Here is an 18,210-nt window from a genome sequence, read left to right on the forward strand (position 1 = left end):
CGCAGTGTCAGCGGACACCCACCCCGACCGCTCTTTTCCACTCGCACGCGTCGACGACAGCGCCCAGGCAGCCCTCCACTGCCCGCACTTGCACCATGCGGATACTCACAGCGACTGCCAAGCTCTGTGTCGCACCCGGATCAAAAAAGCAGCAACGCTTCCCACGATACGGACAAGGTCGTGGGATCGACCCCAGCGAGGGAGGCGGGGTCCTTCTCGGTCTGTTGGCTGACAGATCGGTTGTGGGTTGTGGTAGGCGGGTCAGGTTGCTGCGCGTGGTGGCCATTGGCGTGGGAAGACGCTGCAGCGTGAGCAGAGTGTGTGGCAGCAAAAGAAGCTTCCCGTCCGGGAATTGAACCCGGGTCACCCGCGTGACAGGCGGGTATACTAACCACTATACTAACGAGAATCCGTACCCTACAACAAACACAAACAATTTCGCAAACCAAAAACCATTCTACCACGCACACAACAACCCCTACGCACGCTGCAAGCGCTTCCCACACCGCACCACACCCTTGCACACGTCTGCACTACCCACGACCACCGCCGCCGCCTTCCTGCGCAGTGTCAGCGGACACCCACCCCGACCGCTCTTTTCCACTCGCACGCGTCGACGACAGCGCCCAGGCAGCCCTCCACTGCCCGCACTTGCACCATGCGGATACTCACAGCGACTGCCAAGCTCTGTGTCGCACCCGGATCAAAAAAGCAGCAACGCTTCCCACGATACGGACAAGGTCGTGGGATCGACCCCAGCGAGGGAGGCGGGGTCCTTCTCGGTCTGTTGGCTGACAGATCGGTTGTGGGTTGTGGTAGGCGGGTCAGGTTGCTGCGCGTGGTGGCCATTGGCGTGGGAAGACGCTGCAGCGTGAGCAGAGTGTGTGGCAGCAAAAGAAGCTTCCCGTCCGGGAATTGAACCCGGGTCACCCGCGTGACAGGCGGGTATACTAACCACTATACTAACGAGAATCCGTACCCTACAACAAACACAAACAATTTCGCAAACCAAAAACCATTCTACCACGCACACAACAACCCCTACGCACGCTGCAAGCGCTTCCCACACCGCACCACACCCTTGCACACGTCTGCACTACCCACGACCACCGCCGCCGCCTTCCTGCGCAGTGTCAGCGGACACCCACCCCGACCGCTCTTTTCCACTCGCACGCGTCGACGACAGCGCCCAGGCAGCCCTCCACTGCCCGCACTTGCACCATGCGGATACTCACAGCGACTGCCAAGCTCTGTGTCGCACCCGGATCAAAAAAGCAGCAACGCTTCCCACGATACGGACAAGGTCGTGGGATCGACCCCAGCGAGGGAGGCGGGGTCCTTCTCGGTCTGTTGGCTGACAGATCGGTTGTGGGTTGTGGTAGGCGGGTCAGGTTGCTGCGCGTGGTGGCCATTGGCGTGGGAAGACGCTGCAGCGTGAGCAGAGTGTGTGGCAGCAAAAGAAGCTTCCCGTCCGGGAATTGAACCCGGGTCACCCGCGTGACAGGCGGGTATACTAACCACTATACTAACGAGAATCCGTACCCTACAACAAACACAAACAATTTCGCAAACCAAAAACCATTCTACCACGCACACAACAACCCCTACGCACGCTGCAAGCGCTTCCCACACCGCACCACACCCTTGCACACGTCTGCACTACCCACGACCACCGCCGCCGCCTTCCTGCGCAGTGTCAGCGGACACCCACCCCGACCGCTCTTTTCCACTCGCACGCGTCGACGACAGCGCCCAGGCAGCCCTCCACTGCCCGCACTTGCACCATGCGGATACTCACAGCGACTGCCAAGCTCTGTGTCGCACCCGGATCAAAAAAGCAGCAACGCTTCCCACGATACGGACAAGGTCGTGGGATCGACCCCAGCGAGGGAGGCGGGGTCCTTCTCGGTCTGTTGGCTGACAGATCGGTTGTGGGTTGTGGTAGGCGGGTCAGGTTGCTGCGCGTGGTGGCCATTGGCGTGGGAAGACGCTGCAGCGTGAGCAGAGTGTGTGGCAGCAAAAGAAGCTTCCCGTCCGGGAATTGAACCCGGGTCACCCGCGTGACAGGCGGGTATACTAACCACTATACTAACGAGAATCCGTACCCTACAACAAACACAAACAATTTCGCAAACCAAAAACCATTCTACCACGCACACAACAACCCCTACGCACGCTGCAAGCGCTTCCCACACCGCACCACACCCTTGCACACGTCTGCACTACCCACGACCACCGCCGCCGCCTTCCTGCGCAGTGTCAGCGGACACCCACCCCGACCGCTCTTTTCCACTCGCACGCGTCTACGACAGCGCCCAGGCAGCCCTCCACTGCCCGCACTTGCACCATGCGGATACTCACAGCGACTGCCAAGCTCTGTGTCGCATCCGGATCAAAAAAGCAGCAACGCTTCCCACGATACGGACAAGGTCGTGGGATCGACCCCAGCGAGGGAGGCGGGGTCCTTCTCGGTCTGTTGGCTGACAGATCGGTTGTGGGTTGTGGTAGGCGGGTCAGGTTGCTGCGCGTGGTGGCCATTGGCGTGGGAAGACGCTGCAGCGTGAGCAGAGTGTGTGGCAGCAAAAGAAGCTTCCCGTCCGGGAATTGAACCCGGGTCACCCGCGTGACAGGCGGGTATACTAACCACTATACTAACGAGAATCCGTACCCTACAACAAACACAAACAATTTCGCAAACCAAAAACCATTCTACCACGCACACAACAACCCCTACGCACGCTGCAAGCGCTTCCCACACCGCACCACACCCTTGCACACGTCTGCACTACCCACGACCACCGCCGCCGCCTTCCTGCGCAGTGTCAGCGGACACCCACCCCGACCGCTCTTTTCCACTCGCACGCGTCGACGACAGCGCCCAGGCAGCCCTCCACTGCCCGCACTTGCACCATGCGGATACTCACAGCGACTGCCAAGCTCTGTGTCGCATCCGGATCAAAAAAGCAGCAACGCTTCCCACGATACGGACAAGGTCGTGGGATCGACCCCAGCGAGGGAGGCGGGGTCCTTCTCGGTCTGTTGGCTGACAGATCGGTTGTGGGTTGTGGTAGGCGGGTCAGGTTGCTGCGCGTGGTGGCCATTGGCGTGGGAAGACGCTGCAGCGTGAGCAGAGTGTGTGGCAGCAAAAGAAGCTTCCCGTCCGGGAATTGAACCCGGGTCACCCGCGTGACAGGCGGGTATACTAACCACTATACTAACGAGAATCCGTACCCTACAACAAACACAAACAATTTCGCAAACCAAAAACCATTCTACCACGCACACAACAACCCCTACGCACGCTGCAAGCGCTTCCCACACCGCACCACACCCTTGCACACGTCTGCACTACCCACGACCACCGCCGCCGCCTTCCTGCGCAGTGTCAGCGGACACCCACCCCGACCGCTCTTTTCCACTCGCACGCGTCGACGACAGCGCCCAGGCAGCCCTCCACTGCCCGCACTTGCACCATGCGGATACTCACAGCGACTGCCAAGCTCTGTGTCGCACCCGGATCAAAAAAGCAGCAACGCTTCCCACGATACGGACAAGGTCGTGGGATCGACCCCAGCGAGGGAGGCGGGGTCCTTCTCGGTCTGTTGGCTGACAGATCGGTTGTGGGTTGTGGTAGGCGGGTCAGGTTGCTGCGCGTGGTGGCCATTGGCGTGGGAAGACGCTGCAGCGTGAGCAGAGTGTGTGGCAGCAAAAGAAGCTTCCCGTCCGGGAATTGAACCCGGGTCACCCGCGTGACAGGCGGGTATACTAACCACTATACTAACGAGAATCCGTACCCTACAACAAACACAAACAATTTCCCAAACCAAAAACCATTCTACCACGCACACAACAACCCCTACGCACGCTGCAAGCGCTTCCCACACCGCACCACACCCTTGCACACGTCTGCACTACCCACGACCACCGCCGCCGCCTTCCTGCGCAGTGTCAGCGGACACCCACCCCGACCGCTCTTTTCCACTCGCACGCGTCGACGACAGCGCCCAGGCAGCCCTCCACTGCCCGCACTTGCACCATGCGGATACTCACAGCGACTGCCAAGCTCTGTGTCGCACCCGGATCAAAAAAGCAGCAACGCTTCCCACGATACGGACAAGGTCGTGGGATCGACCCCAGCGAGGGAGGCGGGGTCCTTCTCGGTCTGTTGGCTGACAGATCGGTTGTGGGTTGTGGTAGGCGGGTCAGGTTGCTGCGCGTGGTGGCCATTGGCGTGGGAAGACGCTGCAGCGTGAGCAGAGTGTGTGGCAGCAAAAGAAGCTTCCCGTCCGGGAATTGAACCCGGGTCACCCGCGTGACAGGCGGGTATACTAACCACTATACTAACGAGAATCCGTACCCTACAACAAACACAAACAATTTCGCAAACCAAAAACCATTCTACCACGCACACAACAACCCCTACGCACGCTGCAAGCGCTTCCCACACCGCACCACACCCTTGCACACGTCTGCACTACCCACGACCACCGCCGCCGCCTTCCTGCGCAGTGTCAGCGGACACCCACCCCGACCGCTCTTTTCCACTCGCACGCGTCGACGACAGCGCCCAGGCAGCCCTCCACTGCCCGCACTTGCACCATGCGGATACTCACAGCGACCGCCAAGCTCTGTGTCGCACCCGGATCAAAAAAGCAGCAACGCTTCCCACGATACGGACAAGGTCGTGGGATCGACCCCAGCGAGGGAGGCGGGGTCCTTCTCGGTCTGTTGGCTGACAGATCGGTTGTGGGTTGTGGTAGGCGGGTCAGGTTGCTGCGCGTGGTGGCCATTGGCGTGGGAAGACGCTGCAGCGTGAGCAGAGTGTGTGGCAGCAAAAGAAGCTTCCCGTCCGGGAATTGAACCCGGGTCACCCGCGTGACAGGCGGGTATACTAACCACTATACTAACGAGAATCCGTACCCTACAACAAACACAAACAATTTCGCAAACCAAAAACCATTCTACCACGCACACAACAACCCCTACGCACGCTGCAAGCGCTTCCCACACCGCACCACACCCTTGCACACGTCTGCACTACCCACGACCACCGCCGCCGCCTTCCTGCGCAGTGTCAGCGGACACCCACCCCGACCGCTCTTTTCCACTCGCACGCGTCGACGACAGCGCCCAGGCAGCCCTCCACTGCCCGCACTTGCACCATGCGGATACTCACAGCGACCGCCAAGCTCTGTGTCGCACCCGGATCAAAAAAGCAGCAACGCTTCCCACGATACGGACAAGGTCGTGGGATCGACCCCAGCGAGGGAGGCGGGGTCCTTCTCGGTCTGTTGGCTGACAGATCGGTTGTGGGTTGTGGTAGGCGGGTCAGGTTGCTGCGCGTGGTGGCCATTGGCGTGGGAAGACGCTGCAGCGTGAGCAGAGTGTGTGGCAGCAAAAGAAGCTTCCCGTCCGGGAATTGAACCCGGGTCACCCGCGTGACAGGCGGGTATACTAACCACTATACTAACGAGAATCCGTACCCTACAACAAACACAAACAATTTCGCAAACCAAAAACCATTCTACCACGCACACAACAACCCCTACGCACGCTGCAAGCGCTTCCCACACCGCACCACACCCTTGCACACGTCTGCACTACCCACGACCACCGCCGCCGCCTTCCTGCGCAGTGTCAGCGGACACCCACCCCGACCGCTCTTTTCCACTCGCACGCGTCGACGACAGCGCCCAGGCAGCCCTCCACTGCCCGCACTTGCACCATGCGGATACTCACAGCGACCGCCAAGCTCTGTGTCGCACCCGGATCAAAAAAGCAGCAACGCTTCCCACGATACGGACAAGGTCGTGGGATCGACCCCAGCGAGGGAGGCGGGGTCCTTCTCGGTCTGTTGGCTGACAGATCGGTTGTGGGTTGTGGTAGGCGGGTCAGGTTGCTGCGCGTGGTGGCCATTGGCGTGGGAAGACGCTGCAGCGTGAGCAGAGTGTGTGGCAGCAAAAGAAGCTTCCCGTCCGGGAATTGAACCCGGGTCACCCGCGTGACAGGCGGGTATACTAACCACTATACTAACGAGAATCCGTACCCTACAACAAACACAAACAATTTCGCAAACCAAAAACCATTCTACCACGCACACAACAACCCCTACGCACGCTGCAAGCGCTTCCCACACCGCACCACACCCTTGCACACGTCTGCACTACCCACGACCACCGCCGCCGCCTTCCTGCGCAGTGTCAGCGGACACCCACCCCGACCGCTCTTTTCCACTCGCACGCGTCGACGACAGCGCCCAGGCAGCCCTCCACTGCCCGCACTTGCACCATGCGGATACTCACAGCGACCGCCAAGCTCTGTGTCGCACCCGGATCAAAAAAGCAGCAACGCTTCCCACGATACGGACAAGGTCGTGGGATCGACCCCAGCGAGGGAGGCGGGGTCCTTCTCGGTCTGTTGGCTGACAGATCGGTTGTGGGTTGTGGTAGGCGGGTCAGGTTGCTGCGCGTGGTGGCCATTGGCGTGGGAAGACGCTGCAGCGTGAGCAGAGTGTGTGGCAGCAAAAGAAGCTTCCCGTCCGGGAATTGAACCCGGGTCACCCGCGTGACAGGCGGGTATACTAACCACTATACTAACGAGAATCCGTACCCTACAACAAACACAAACAATTTCGCAAACCAAAAACCATTCTACCACGCACACAACAACCCCTACGCACGCTGCAAGCGCTTCCCACACCGCACCACACCCTTGCACACGTCTGCACTACCCACGACCACCGCCGCCGCCTTCCTGCGCAGTGTCAGCGGACACCCACCCCGACCGCTCTTTTCCACTCGCACGCGTCGACGACAGCGCCCAGGCAGCCCTCCACTGCCCGCACTTGCACCATGCGGATACTCACAGCGACCGCCAAGCTCTGTGTCGCACCCGGATCAAAAAAGCAGCAACGCTTCCCACGATACGGACAAGGTCGTGGGATCGACCCCAGCGAGGGAGGCGGGGTCCTTCTCGGTCTGTTGGCTGACAGATCGGTTGTGGGTTGTGGTAGGCGGGTCAGGTTGCTGCGCGTGGTGGCCATTGGCGTGGGAAGACGCTGCAGCGTGAGCAGAGTGTGTGGCAGCAAAAGAAGCTTCCCGTCCGGGAATTGAACCCGGGTCACCCGCGTGACAGGCGGGTATACTAACCACTATACTAACGAGAATCCGTACCCTACAACAAACACAAACAATTTCGCAAACCAAAAACCATTCTACCACGCACACAACAACCCCTACGCACGCTGCAAGCGCTTCCCACACCGCACCACACCCTTGCACACGTCTGCACTACCCACGACCACCGCCGCCGCCTTCCTGCGCAGTGTCAGCGGACACCCACCCCGACCGCTCTTTTCCACTCGCACGCGTCGACGACAGCGCCCAGGCAGCCCTCCACTGCCCGCACTTGCACCATGCGGATACTCACAGCGACTGCCAAGCTCTGTGTCGCACCCGGATCAAAAAAGCAGCAACGCTTCCCACGATACGGACAAGGTCGTGGGATCGACCCCAGCGAGGGAGGCGGGGTCCTTCTCGGTCTGTTGGCTGACAGATCGGTTGTGGGTTGTGGTAGGCGGGTCAGGTTGCTGCGCGTGGTGGCCATTGGCGTGGGAAGACGCTGCAGCGTGAGCAGAGTGTGTGGCAGCAAAAGAAGCTTCCCGTCCGGGAATTGAACCCGGGTCACCCGCGTGACAGGCGGGTATACTAACCACTATACTAACGAGAATCCGTACCCTACAACAAACACAAACAATTTCGCAAACCAAAAACCATTCTACCACGCACACAACAACCCCTACGCACGCTGCAAGCGCTTCCCACACCGCACCACACCCTTGCACACGTCTGCACTACCCACGACCACCGCCGCCGCCTTCCTGCGCAGTGTCAGCGGACACCCACCCCGACCGCTCTTTTCCACTCGCACGCGTCTACGACAGCGCCCAGGCAGCCCTCCACTGCCCGCACTTGCACCATGCGGATACTCACAGCGACTGCCAAGCTCTGCGTCCCTTGCGGATGAACATAGTAGCATATAATTTGTTTAGTACCAAAACTTTTAAGCGTGTTGGCCTCAATGCAGCAATTGCAACTCAATGAGTGTCATTTCGACTGAGAGTAATTTATTCTTCCAATTATACGGAATGCTGACGTACCTTTCTGGTTCAATGGCCATTATATAAAATTCTCTAGTCATTTGGGAATCGACCTAAGTGATACTGAGAGGGTTTGTTAAAGTCTGAGCACGTGCCTAGTGATTACAAGAGTCAGTTGAAGTGATTCCGCGGTCTCGCACTGTTTTGCGGGCATTTTGGCTCTGTTGATTAAATATTCTGTGCGTGGAAATGAACCCGCAATAGAGGTCTTTAACGGATCCGGTTACTCATGGTTTTCCTGACGGGTTAATTTCACACGTGTTTGGCGTTTTTGTTGGTTGCAACTACGATATCAAGTAGTACCCGTCAGCTAGGAATCGGCTTTGACTCGTCAGGAGTTGTCAAACTTTGGTATTTGATGACATGATTACGTTTGTGATCACTATACACCGATTGCTGACTCAATAAGTTGCTATCACGGGATGTATTGCGCTTCAACAAGCCAACAACCTTAGCAATCGCGAGTGTTCGATGAAATCGGGATGCCGATCGTTTGGTGCAAGAGAGGCAACAAGCGCGAGCGTTGTTGCCAATGACGCTAGTGGGAAGCACTCCACGAGCGAACTGTTTGTTGCACTAGATCGCTTGAGCAGTTTTCCGCATCACACAAGCGGTTAGTGGCACAGGACCGCTGTTGGACCCAAACCCCGTGCATGAAGTTCCGGAGCGAACTCTAGCACCATGGGGGGGGGGGGGGTGGTCTGTGCGGAAAGACAACCGATCAGACGACCCCAGGATGGGTTCAGACGTACCGCGCCAGACACATTAAATATAATATATTGAAATCAAATATCGGCGTAATCTATTGTACCCGACATTAAAGAATGTGCCAGAATATCAGGTCACATTATACAGACAAGGCTTAAAAAACCTAGGCGCCTGTCATATCTGCTGCAGATGAGCCGAGGTACATCGCGGCATATCGCTTCGTGGACCTAGAATCTGGTCTCACGAGACGCACCCACCTCTAGGTTTATGCACTGAACCCATCATAAAGCTTAGTATTAGAATTTGTATACTTTATGCTGATCATCACTCTGATCGAATCAACCGTCACCCTGTTGTCTTAAACGCCGACATATATCTTCCGACGCTTTGAAAAGCCGCTCATTCTTCAATCTGCCGCGAAAACGCGAAAGCGGTAATAAAAGGTGAGTCGAATGGGTCCAATCAGTTTGTTGTATTTTATTTGCGGCCTATCACTCAACAACTGCTGCTTCATCTGTAGAGACCATGGTGCACTTGACGCATTCGACGGTCCACTTAAGATTTCGTTGCATTCTGGACTCGTCAAGCGAAGAGAAGAACACGTCGCCGAACGTGCAGCGGGAGCGGACGTCCAAGTGCAACGTCGTCTCCACCGGCAGTCAAGCCAAAGCCGACGACGACTCCACGGGCACCCTGACGCCCCCATGACTCCCACCCGGTACCTCAAAGCTGGGGTTGTCCAGAAGCGAATCAAATCCGCGACCAAACTCACCAGAAGGCGAGCATTGCTCAAGGAGTCCCACGACGTCGTCACCAGTGCTCCTCGACACACCGCCCCGTTCGCATCTACTTACCGTGCCGCACACGGTGTCGGCTCGCTCGCGCCAGGTGCGCCGACAATCCCGACGAGCCATTGCAGCTCCGTACTCTCGCCCCGCGCGCCGGCTCGGCGAGCTGAGAGCGGCGTCGCCGACACCCAAGTACCCGTGATCGCGTCGTCGCTGCACGATGAGGTGCGCCTGCCATCACGAGCATCAGCCCCCGAAGACGTGTTCGCCCTCGCAAGGTGACCAAGTCGGGTTGCGCAATTGCGGGAGCAATACAATCCACTCGCTACCGTGTCCCGTCCTTGACGCACTTCGGTTGGTGCACGTGCCCGTCACCCTGCCACACGGATACATGCCGCAACGCCAGGATGAACGTGTTCTGCAACATCAATTGTTGTCCCTACGATGGCAAGTGTGGCAACGGCCTCGCAGAGTCCGATAAGGTCCGTCTGATGCGCAACACGCGCACGTCTTCGCTGGGTTTGGTCGCGGCTGAGGATATTGGCGCCGGACAGGTCCTCGACCAATACCTGGGGGAAATGGAGCGCGTGCGCATATCCAGTCGCGATCGGCCTCGCAATCGCGGGTACTGGTTGATCATGAAGACGCGCCCGGAATTGCCCGCGAGCCCGGTGCGTATGGCGATCTACGCCGAGGGTATGGGCGGCATGATGAGATTTGTGAACCACTCATGCGAACCGGTCGTCGATTTCCGCGAGGTTGCGAACGGGCGACGCACTACCGTCGACGTGACCTCATCTGCGCAGGTGAGGAGATAACCGTCGACTACGGCGATGACCTCTGGTTCGTTTGCCGGTGCCAAGCTGATACGTGCCACCACCGCAACATCCAGGACCAGCAGAATCCTTAGCCAGTACCACGGACAGGAAAAAAAAGACCGACGTGCTTGTGTTGGAGAGTTGTCTCGAGAAGGGAAGGGTTTGACCGATTGCATGCTCAAGTAATGAAGGATCGTCGATGTTAGCACCCTGTGCCCTGCGAGCTTAGCGAAAGGTCCCAGCTTCCAGCCACGCCAGAAGCACAGCTCACCTCGGCAGAAGCTGTGGAGCACAATGCTTGGCTTGTGCGCGGGAAATTTTTGCGCCTTGAAGCTCGCACACAGCGACTTCCAGTGGAGATGATTAATGCCGCCGACGCCGCAGCAGCAGCCATTCGTTTCTCACTTTCGGATTCACCGAAAAGCCAAGAAGCCCCAGATCCGCGTGTGCCACCACCTCCAAACCAACGCGCAAGACGCTTCCAACGACGCCACCAGTACGCATCGGAACTACTTGAGCTAGTGCGATCTAATCCTAACGTTACTTTTGCTGTCTTGCTGTCTCGCAGATGGTTAAACTAACCGGAAGCCCGAATTACAAGTTTGCGGATATCAACCGCCTCCTCACGCTCGTTGGAGAGCTCCTGCATCTCGGTAAAGACGAATGAGAGCGCGTGGCTGCCGCGTACAACTTGAGCCGAAGCCGTAATTGGGTTGAACGCGACCTTGACAGCTTGCGTCGCAAATTCAAAGCTCTCTACAACATCCGCAAGCCTACAGGTACTGCGGAGATACCCCCGCATATTAAGAAGGCGAAGCAAGCAATCGACGACAAGGCCAACGTCTTCGAAATGGATGACGACGCTAATTAAGACCAACCCGACGAGAACGAGCAAGGAGACGACCAGCTGTTTGTCGAGCCTGACTTCAGCTTTAAGCCGGACGAAGACTTCTTCGATGATCAAGGGGAAGGTGGAGATGGTGCTCGGGCTGCAGGATGCGCATCAAACAGCAACCAGTCCAGCTGCGGCGGCTTTCATGTCGGAGCCGCTTCATGTACAGAAGTTGCGAGCTCTGTTCTTGCCATCCGTGCCCCGCTCCCTGCCGAGACCTCAGACGCGCTGGACTTACAGCTTGGTATCGATGACCTGGAGGCGTTTGCGTCCACACCAAAACCCGCACCGCTTCCGGCTATGCCGGCGACACACCAGCTTCGCTCGGCGGGTTAAAAAAAGCCTAGAAAAGACTTTACCTGTGCGACGGGCACAGAACCTGCAGCAGCCGCCAAAACTACCAAGACACCTGCAGCTCGTGGGTATAGCCCCGATGACCGCGACGAGCAAGGAGCCTACCGCCACTTAACCCTACGAAGCGCCTCGAACCGCCATGGTGTCGGCAACTTGTACACGTTCCGGGGTAGTGTCAGTTCAAAGCATGCAAGGGATGGAGAAGGCAAGGAATATGCTGAGGCGAAACTTCTCCGAGCGTTGAAGACGACCACCGCATTGAAGAACAAACTGGCCGACCTCGAGAGCGCCGGTAGCAACCTGGGGAACAGCACCTTCGAGATAATGCTGTTGTTCCGCGAGGAAAGCGAGTGCAAGTCAGAGGCGCAACGTGTTGAGGAGGATCTGCGTCGCCAAGATGAAGTTGCAGCGAAGGAAGCACAAATTCAGGACGACAAGTTGGAGGCGGAGGAGCGTCGTCGCCAGGACAAACGGGAGGCCGACGAGCGTGTGCGCCGTGACAAGGAGGACGCCCGTGCACACACAGAGGAAATGATCATGTTGATCGGTGCAATCTTTAAGAAGGAGTACGAGATTCGGACGGCATGTCCGAGGTATGGAGGATGCACAAGACATCATCGTGTGTGACCACTACTGACGAGGTCCGCCAGACTATCAGTGATGTACCGGAACTCTAACGAGCTACAGATCAGGATATACGGAGCTCATTTAATTGTAGCGTTTTATTAGTCAGCAAAAATATATTGACTCCCAATACAACTGCAACTCATGTACGAAGATGTGTGGATAGAAGAAGAAAAAGAGTTCGTATCAAGCCTCTTGCCAGAAGCTCTACACCAACTCTTACAAACATGCCATCCAGCACCAAGTAGAACAACAAAACCGCAGATGAAGTTACGCAAGAAAAGAGATGTTATTCGAGGTCACCGACGCGGTCCCAGCGACCATCACATACTTGTTAGTCACTCATCTACATCGACAGCTCCATGTCGCACCACGGGGTCGTACGGCAGGGAGAGGTTGAGCCGACTGTAAACCTTTTGCATGGACCCCATGCCCTTCTCCGCAGCCTGGCGTACCGACGTGATAGCGTTGTGAAGTGTCCTCGCCGACTTCGGGGTGAGGGAACGATCCGGTCGATATCGCCATCCTTAAGCGGGGCTAATATTCGGCCCGTCATCGCCGTCGAACATGGATATGCAGAGTCGGAGACTACGTTCATCCGTACATTACGGCACACAGCGGTGTCGAGCAGCATCATGCGGGACCCTAAAAAAGTGTCCGAGTTGTTCCACGACCCGGGGCAGTTCTGCTTGCACCAAATGATGCAGCCATCTGCAGTGAAGCAAATGGTGCCCGCCACGAAGACGGAGTGCAACCAATCGTTGTACATTGCGTTCTGAAGATCTGCGTTGGAGGGCTGCATCACCTATAATACATTCGGGCATTAGCTACAACAGTAAGTTTAATACAGCTCAATTTCAGTTCCCACCCGGAGATTTTTGTCGTCTATGAAGCCGAAGGTGTGCTTCAAGTAGTGGCTCGCGCGCTTTCACTAACTTGGCCAGCCGTGCTGTGCGGGTGACGGAAATGAGATCCGGGCTGGAGCAAACCCCTGCAGCGCCCGCGACAGCGCCTCTTTAACCTTGCGCAGTGTACTAGCAAGAGTCGCCTGCGGCACGCCGAACAGCACGCAAAGCGTGCTGTCCTCCATCGATCCCACGTAGAAACAGAGAACCAGCCCTAGCACTTGGTGGAGGTAGCGCAGTTTCGACGGGCGGCCGCGTGTCGACGGCGCACGAAAAGTGTAGAAGCTCGAAAATCTCCGAAGCAACTGGAGAAAATTCAATCTGTATCAGACACAGCGTAAGATTAGGCAGTCACCAACGATAACGAATACAACATGGGCATTCTTTATTAGACTGGTGGCGTTGAGGACGCTTTTGTCTGTGTACAGCGACATCCACGCAGACTCGTTCGGAGGGTCCAAGCACTCTGTGGTCAGGTAGTGCCTGCTTCGCATGGCGATTCTCCACGCCTCAAGCAGCAGCAGCCTGTGTACCTCCGCGCGGGTCTTGAGCAAGTCGTTCTCGCACCTCAGAAACACCTCCGTCAAGCAGAGAGCAGCGCATATGTGTCGTAGCTCTTGTCCATGGCTGCAGGAAGGCGGGAAATTCGAAAGTGATGTTGAGAGTGGAATCAAGAAGGACCCCCCCCCCCCCCAGGGTGTCTGTACACAAGTGTCAAGTTCAAGGTCGGGTCGCGGATGCCTTCCCAGGGCTCTGGGCTCTTGTCGTCGGACACAAGAGTCCATGTACGGCATTTTGGTACGTTTTTGGTAGACGCCTTCACCAGTATATCGACATATATCTTTATTATGCCCGCTTATCTGCAGCAGATATGACAGGCGCCTAGTCTATTTGTGGCAGGCATCCAATGGCGAGATATTGATCCTCGATCTGTTGCACGTGGCAGAATCTCGCAAGCCATTACGCGGACGTTACAGCATTCATATTTCCAGCACCTTTGCAACTACATCCGCTCCACTGCTTTATAGGTTACGCGCAATCCAGTTCTTTATCAGCCCCCAAATCAGCTCAATTGACTGGAGGGTGGGGTAATATGGTGGCGTAAAGTACAGGAGGTGCTTGCATTTAGTCGGAATGATGTTGGCCGCGTACACGGGGGTGGGCTTGTTGAGTCTGGCCAAGTCAAGAAGGCCATCTTTGTTGACAGCCCTCTGGAACACCAAAAGTGCTACAATTTGAAAGATGCATGATGTTGTCAGAACAATTACATAGTAAAATCAAGTTACTTACCACAGTCATTCAAAACGCTTTCCAGCCAAGCTCGTTTGGATTTGGTAGTCGGATTCTTGTCTAACTGATGCTTGTGATCCGTCCATGTGTATGTTTCTTTCCCCATATAGTTTGCATTAAGCGTGATGCATACGTCCTCGAACTACTGCTCGAACAGCTCCGCATTGAAGTTGCCGTGGTAACCATCGGGTTCGTCTTGCTTGCGTTTTTTAGAGGCACCCCAACAGCGAATGGATCCTTCTACAAACCTCACAGTAGTCGAACATTCTCGATTTACTATAATCCCTGCGGCAACAATGCACGCACTACAAATAATGTTACATTGTAGTATCTTACATGTAAATAACAAACTATAAGGTTGCACAGCTCGCCTTTGTCGTTTTTATTGTAGCGGAGTTTTTCAGACGTTAACTATGTCTTACCAACGACATGGTTTGCGTTATAAAATGATTCATCCAAGTACACTTCCGGACGGTCTACGCATTCTCCTACACGGTTGCTGACTTTCTTGCGCAGATAGGTTGTCCTGAAAGCGGTATTAGCCTCGGATTTTGCGTATATGTGGCGGCTCTCGTCCTTTAAATGATGAAAATTAGCTCATTGAGCACGCGTTGGATGGTCCTCTCTGACATTGTTATTCCCGTTGCGCGGGAGAGGTGGTTGCTAATGCGCATAATGGTAGTGGGTTAGCCGGGCTTGTTCTCCCGCTCAATATACCAGTGAATTGTAGGCTCGATCTCGGTGAGATCATAATCATGCTCACGGCCTCTGTTATTGTCACCTGTCTGTGTACACATATAAAGTTTCAGTTATCTGACATGTTGCAGTTATAATCCGAGAGAGCTCAACTGACCTCGAAGTCGGTGATCGGAGTTAGCCCGCAAGACCCGATGTTACAATCCTTGGCACATTCTTCAATGTCGGGTACAAAACGGTACTGCGATAATATGATTGGTAAATGAGTCAATGTGGTTTGGTCCCTGTCTCCTCTTTGATCGAGGCAAATGTTTGTGGAATACACCTTTCCGGACATTAAGAGTGACATGTGAATTGCACGTCAGTTGCTGGACACACAGCAGATAAACATGAGTAAACGGCACCACGTCATCGTCGTCCATAATCGAGTAGGGTGTCGTCAAACAATGAGCGACGTCCCATACGTCGTGGCGGCCACCATTCTGTCGACAATGACGAACTCCCATATAAAATACAAAAGTATCCACACGTGCCGAGGCGGACGAAATCAACAAGTCTAGTGAGGTGGTCGATTTCGAAGACGCCGTCGAATCCACCGTCAAATCCACCACAGACGACACTGATGGCGGACGGCTCTGTTCCCAAGCAGATTGGCCCAACGGAAGCAGTGACACTTGGGAATCTGCGAGCATTGAAGATTAGCTTGATGGATCTGGCACTCGCCCACACTTCCAGCCGAAGACGGAGAGGAAGAGAAGAAGTCATAGTCTTCCACTGGTGCTCGCACGAAGCGCAGCAAAAACGCTCGGACAGATTCCCGGAGTCGTACAGCTAAGTGTTGAGCACCAAGGCCATGCGTCTGCTGTAGCCAGCTTGGCGTACGAACAGTCGGGGTTGGCGCACTTCATGAAGGGCGTGAGCGAGCTGGTAGAGAGAGGAGAAGTTCTTGCTTGCTGTAAAATCACAAAATTAATACACAAGTAAGCCTATTCGTGCTATTTTACGTGGGGGAGTCTGCTCAAGCAGTTGTTAAAGTGAATGAACACTTGTTCGTTTTCTTAAAATACTTTATTGAGTATGTATCCCGCTATCCTATTGCTATCTTACAGACGTACTTAGTCCAAAGCAAAAGCGGGAGTGAGGACAACCGTCCCCGTTTCCTGACCTGCTGAAGCGCAAGCAGTGCGACTTAGTCAGGAACTATTGTTCTTCTTGCGCATGAGCGTTACCTTGCCGAACGAGCCCTTGCCGATCACGCGGGTGAGCGGGGAGTTGCAAATCTTGTCGTCGAAGTGTTCTCCACGAGCGCGTTGAACTCCATTGTTAGTTGCGGAGGATTGCGATCCCCTTGGCCTTACTTATTGACTTATTGGCACATATTCTCTTCGGCGGGTTGGCAGTCTTGTCGATTCATATTGGCCAATTGGAGGACGTGATTTCAAAACTCGCGCTGCCATGGCCGGCGCCGCTTCCTCCGCCGCGAGCGTGTACTCGTTCCCGCTGCTCAAGCCGCGCGAGATCTTCGGGATCCTGCGTGAGATGAACGTGCCCGCACCCGAGGACGAGATCCGCGCATGCGACGCCGGCGCCGTGCGGAAGGTGCTGGAGGCCTTCATCGAGAGCGCCATGGGCGTGACGCGCGAGGACATGGCACAAATCGCGTTCCCGGGGCTGTCCACGCTGAGCTTCCCGGAGCTGCACGCCGAGTCCGCGCCCGAGCTCACGTTCTACCGCTCGGCGCAGCGGCTGCTGGCTGCCTGCGGCGTGGACGACTTCGGCCTGCGCGACGTGCTGCATCCGACGCCCAAGCGCGTGCGGCGGCAGCTCAGCGCGCTCATCAACTTCACCAAGTTCCGTGAGGAGCGGTTGGCGGCCTTCAGCGAGATCACGAGCCAGACGGACGAGCTGCTGCAGAACAAAAAGCCGCTGCAGGACGGGATCGCGGCGCTGCAGCGGGAGCTGGACGAGCTGCTGCAGGAGCAGAAGGAGGAGGAGCCCGAGCGACTCCAGCTGCAGAAGGATGTGGACGAGCTGGGGAAGGAGATTAACGAGCTCAACCGAGTGCAGGCCGTGCTGCGCCCCAAGGTGTTCGAGTTGGAGGCTACGCGCAAGAAAATGGAGGACGGCGTCAACTCGGCCAAGTTCAACAAGATCGAGGCGGAGAGCGAAATCGAGCATTTGCAGACGCAGATCATCACGTCGCCTGACCGCGTCAAGGGCGAGCTCAAGTCCATTGCAGAGTCGCTGGAGACGGCCAAGGACGAGCTGCTCGCACTTGAGGAGAAACACAACGCCGTGCTGGGCTTCGTTGAAGTGTACGAGAGAGCGGAGAAGGAGCTGGACAGGACCTTCGCGCTGCTGGCGGAGATTGACCAGGAAATGAAGGCGTGCAAGGAAGCCAAGCACCAGGTCAAGGATGCCAGCGCGCGCATTCGTGAGCTGCAGCTCCGCACAGCAGAGACTATCACACGACGACAGCGGCTGGAAAAGATGGTGGAACTCAAGAGGCGAGAGCTAGAGCGCTACAAAGCAGACGCGCAAGTGAAAGAGGCAGCAGCCAGTAGTGCCCTTCGAAGTGCTCGCGAGCAGCTGAGCAAGTTGGAGGCTGTGCACTACGAAGTGCGTCAGCGCATTACTCAAAACACGGATGCCAGCCGCATGGTCGAGCTGCAGAGGCAAGAGGACGAGGCACACTACCAGAAAGAGCTGAAGGACCTGGAGCAGGTAAGGAGATCGTTCACGTGGGGTGTAATCGGTAGTTGCTCACGTTTGGCCGTGCTCTCTTTTGTTATAGATGTACTCGCGGCTTCAACACGCAGCCGAGTTCTACAACAGCCAGGTGTTACAGGCCATTCAGGCGAGCTCATAGCTGCAAATGCATCATCCTACGAGCGCTAGATGGTCTGTCATGTTACCCTCTGTGAAGCATAATTTTGTTAGCTATCATCTGCTATTCACGCGCTGACTGCCAGTGCAG

The 18,210-nt window shown here is 56.2% G+C and overlaps 1 protein-coding gene across 1 annotated transcript; it reads left to right on the forward strand.

Annotated features, from left to right (window-relative positions):
* Positions 1 to 16,688: 16,688 nt before the first annotated feature.
* On the forward strand, positions 16,689 to 18,102 carry KRP23_6765 (putative kinetochore protein nuf2; the record flags this gene model as incomplete). Its single annotated transcript, XM_067891995.1, has 2 exons — positions 16,689 to 17,957; positions 18,028 to 18,102. 2 exons carry the CDS (start codon positions 16,689 to 16,691, stop codon positions 18,100 to 18,102), a joined length of 1,344 nt encoding a protein of 447 aa, XP_067746299.1.
* Between the last annotated feature and the right edge of the window lie 108 nt (positions 18,103 to 18,210).

This window comes from Phytophthora ramorum (assembly GCF_020800215.1).
Source record: "Phytophthora ramorum isolate Pr-102 chromosome Unknown Phyram_PR-102_s0005, whole genome shotgun sequence".
Lineage (NCBI taxonomy): Eukaryota > Oomycota > Peronosporomycetes > Peronosporales > Peronosporaceae > Phytophthora > Phytophthora ramorum.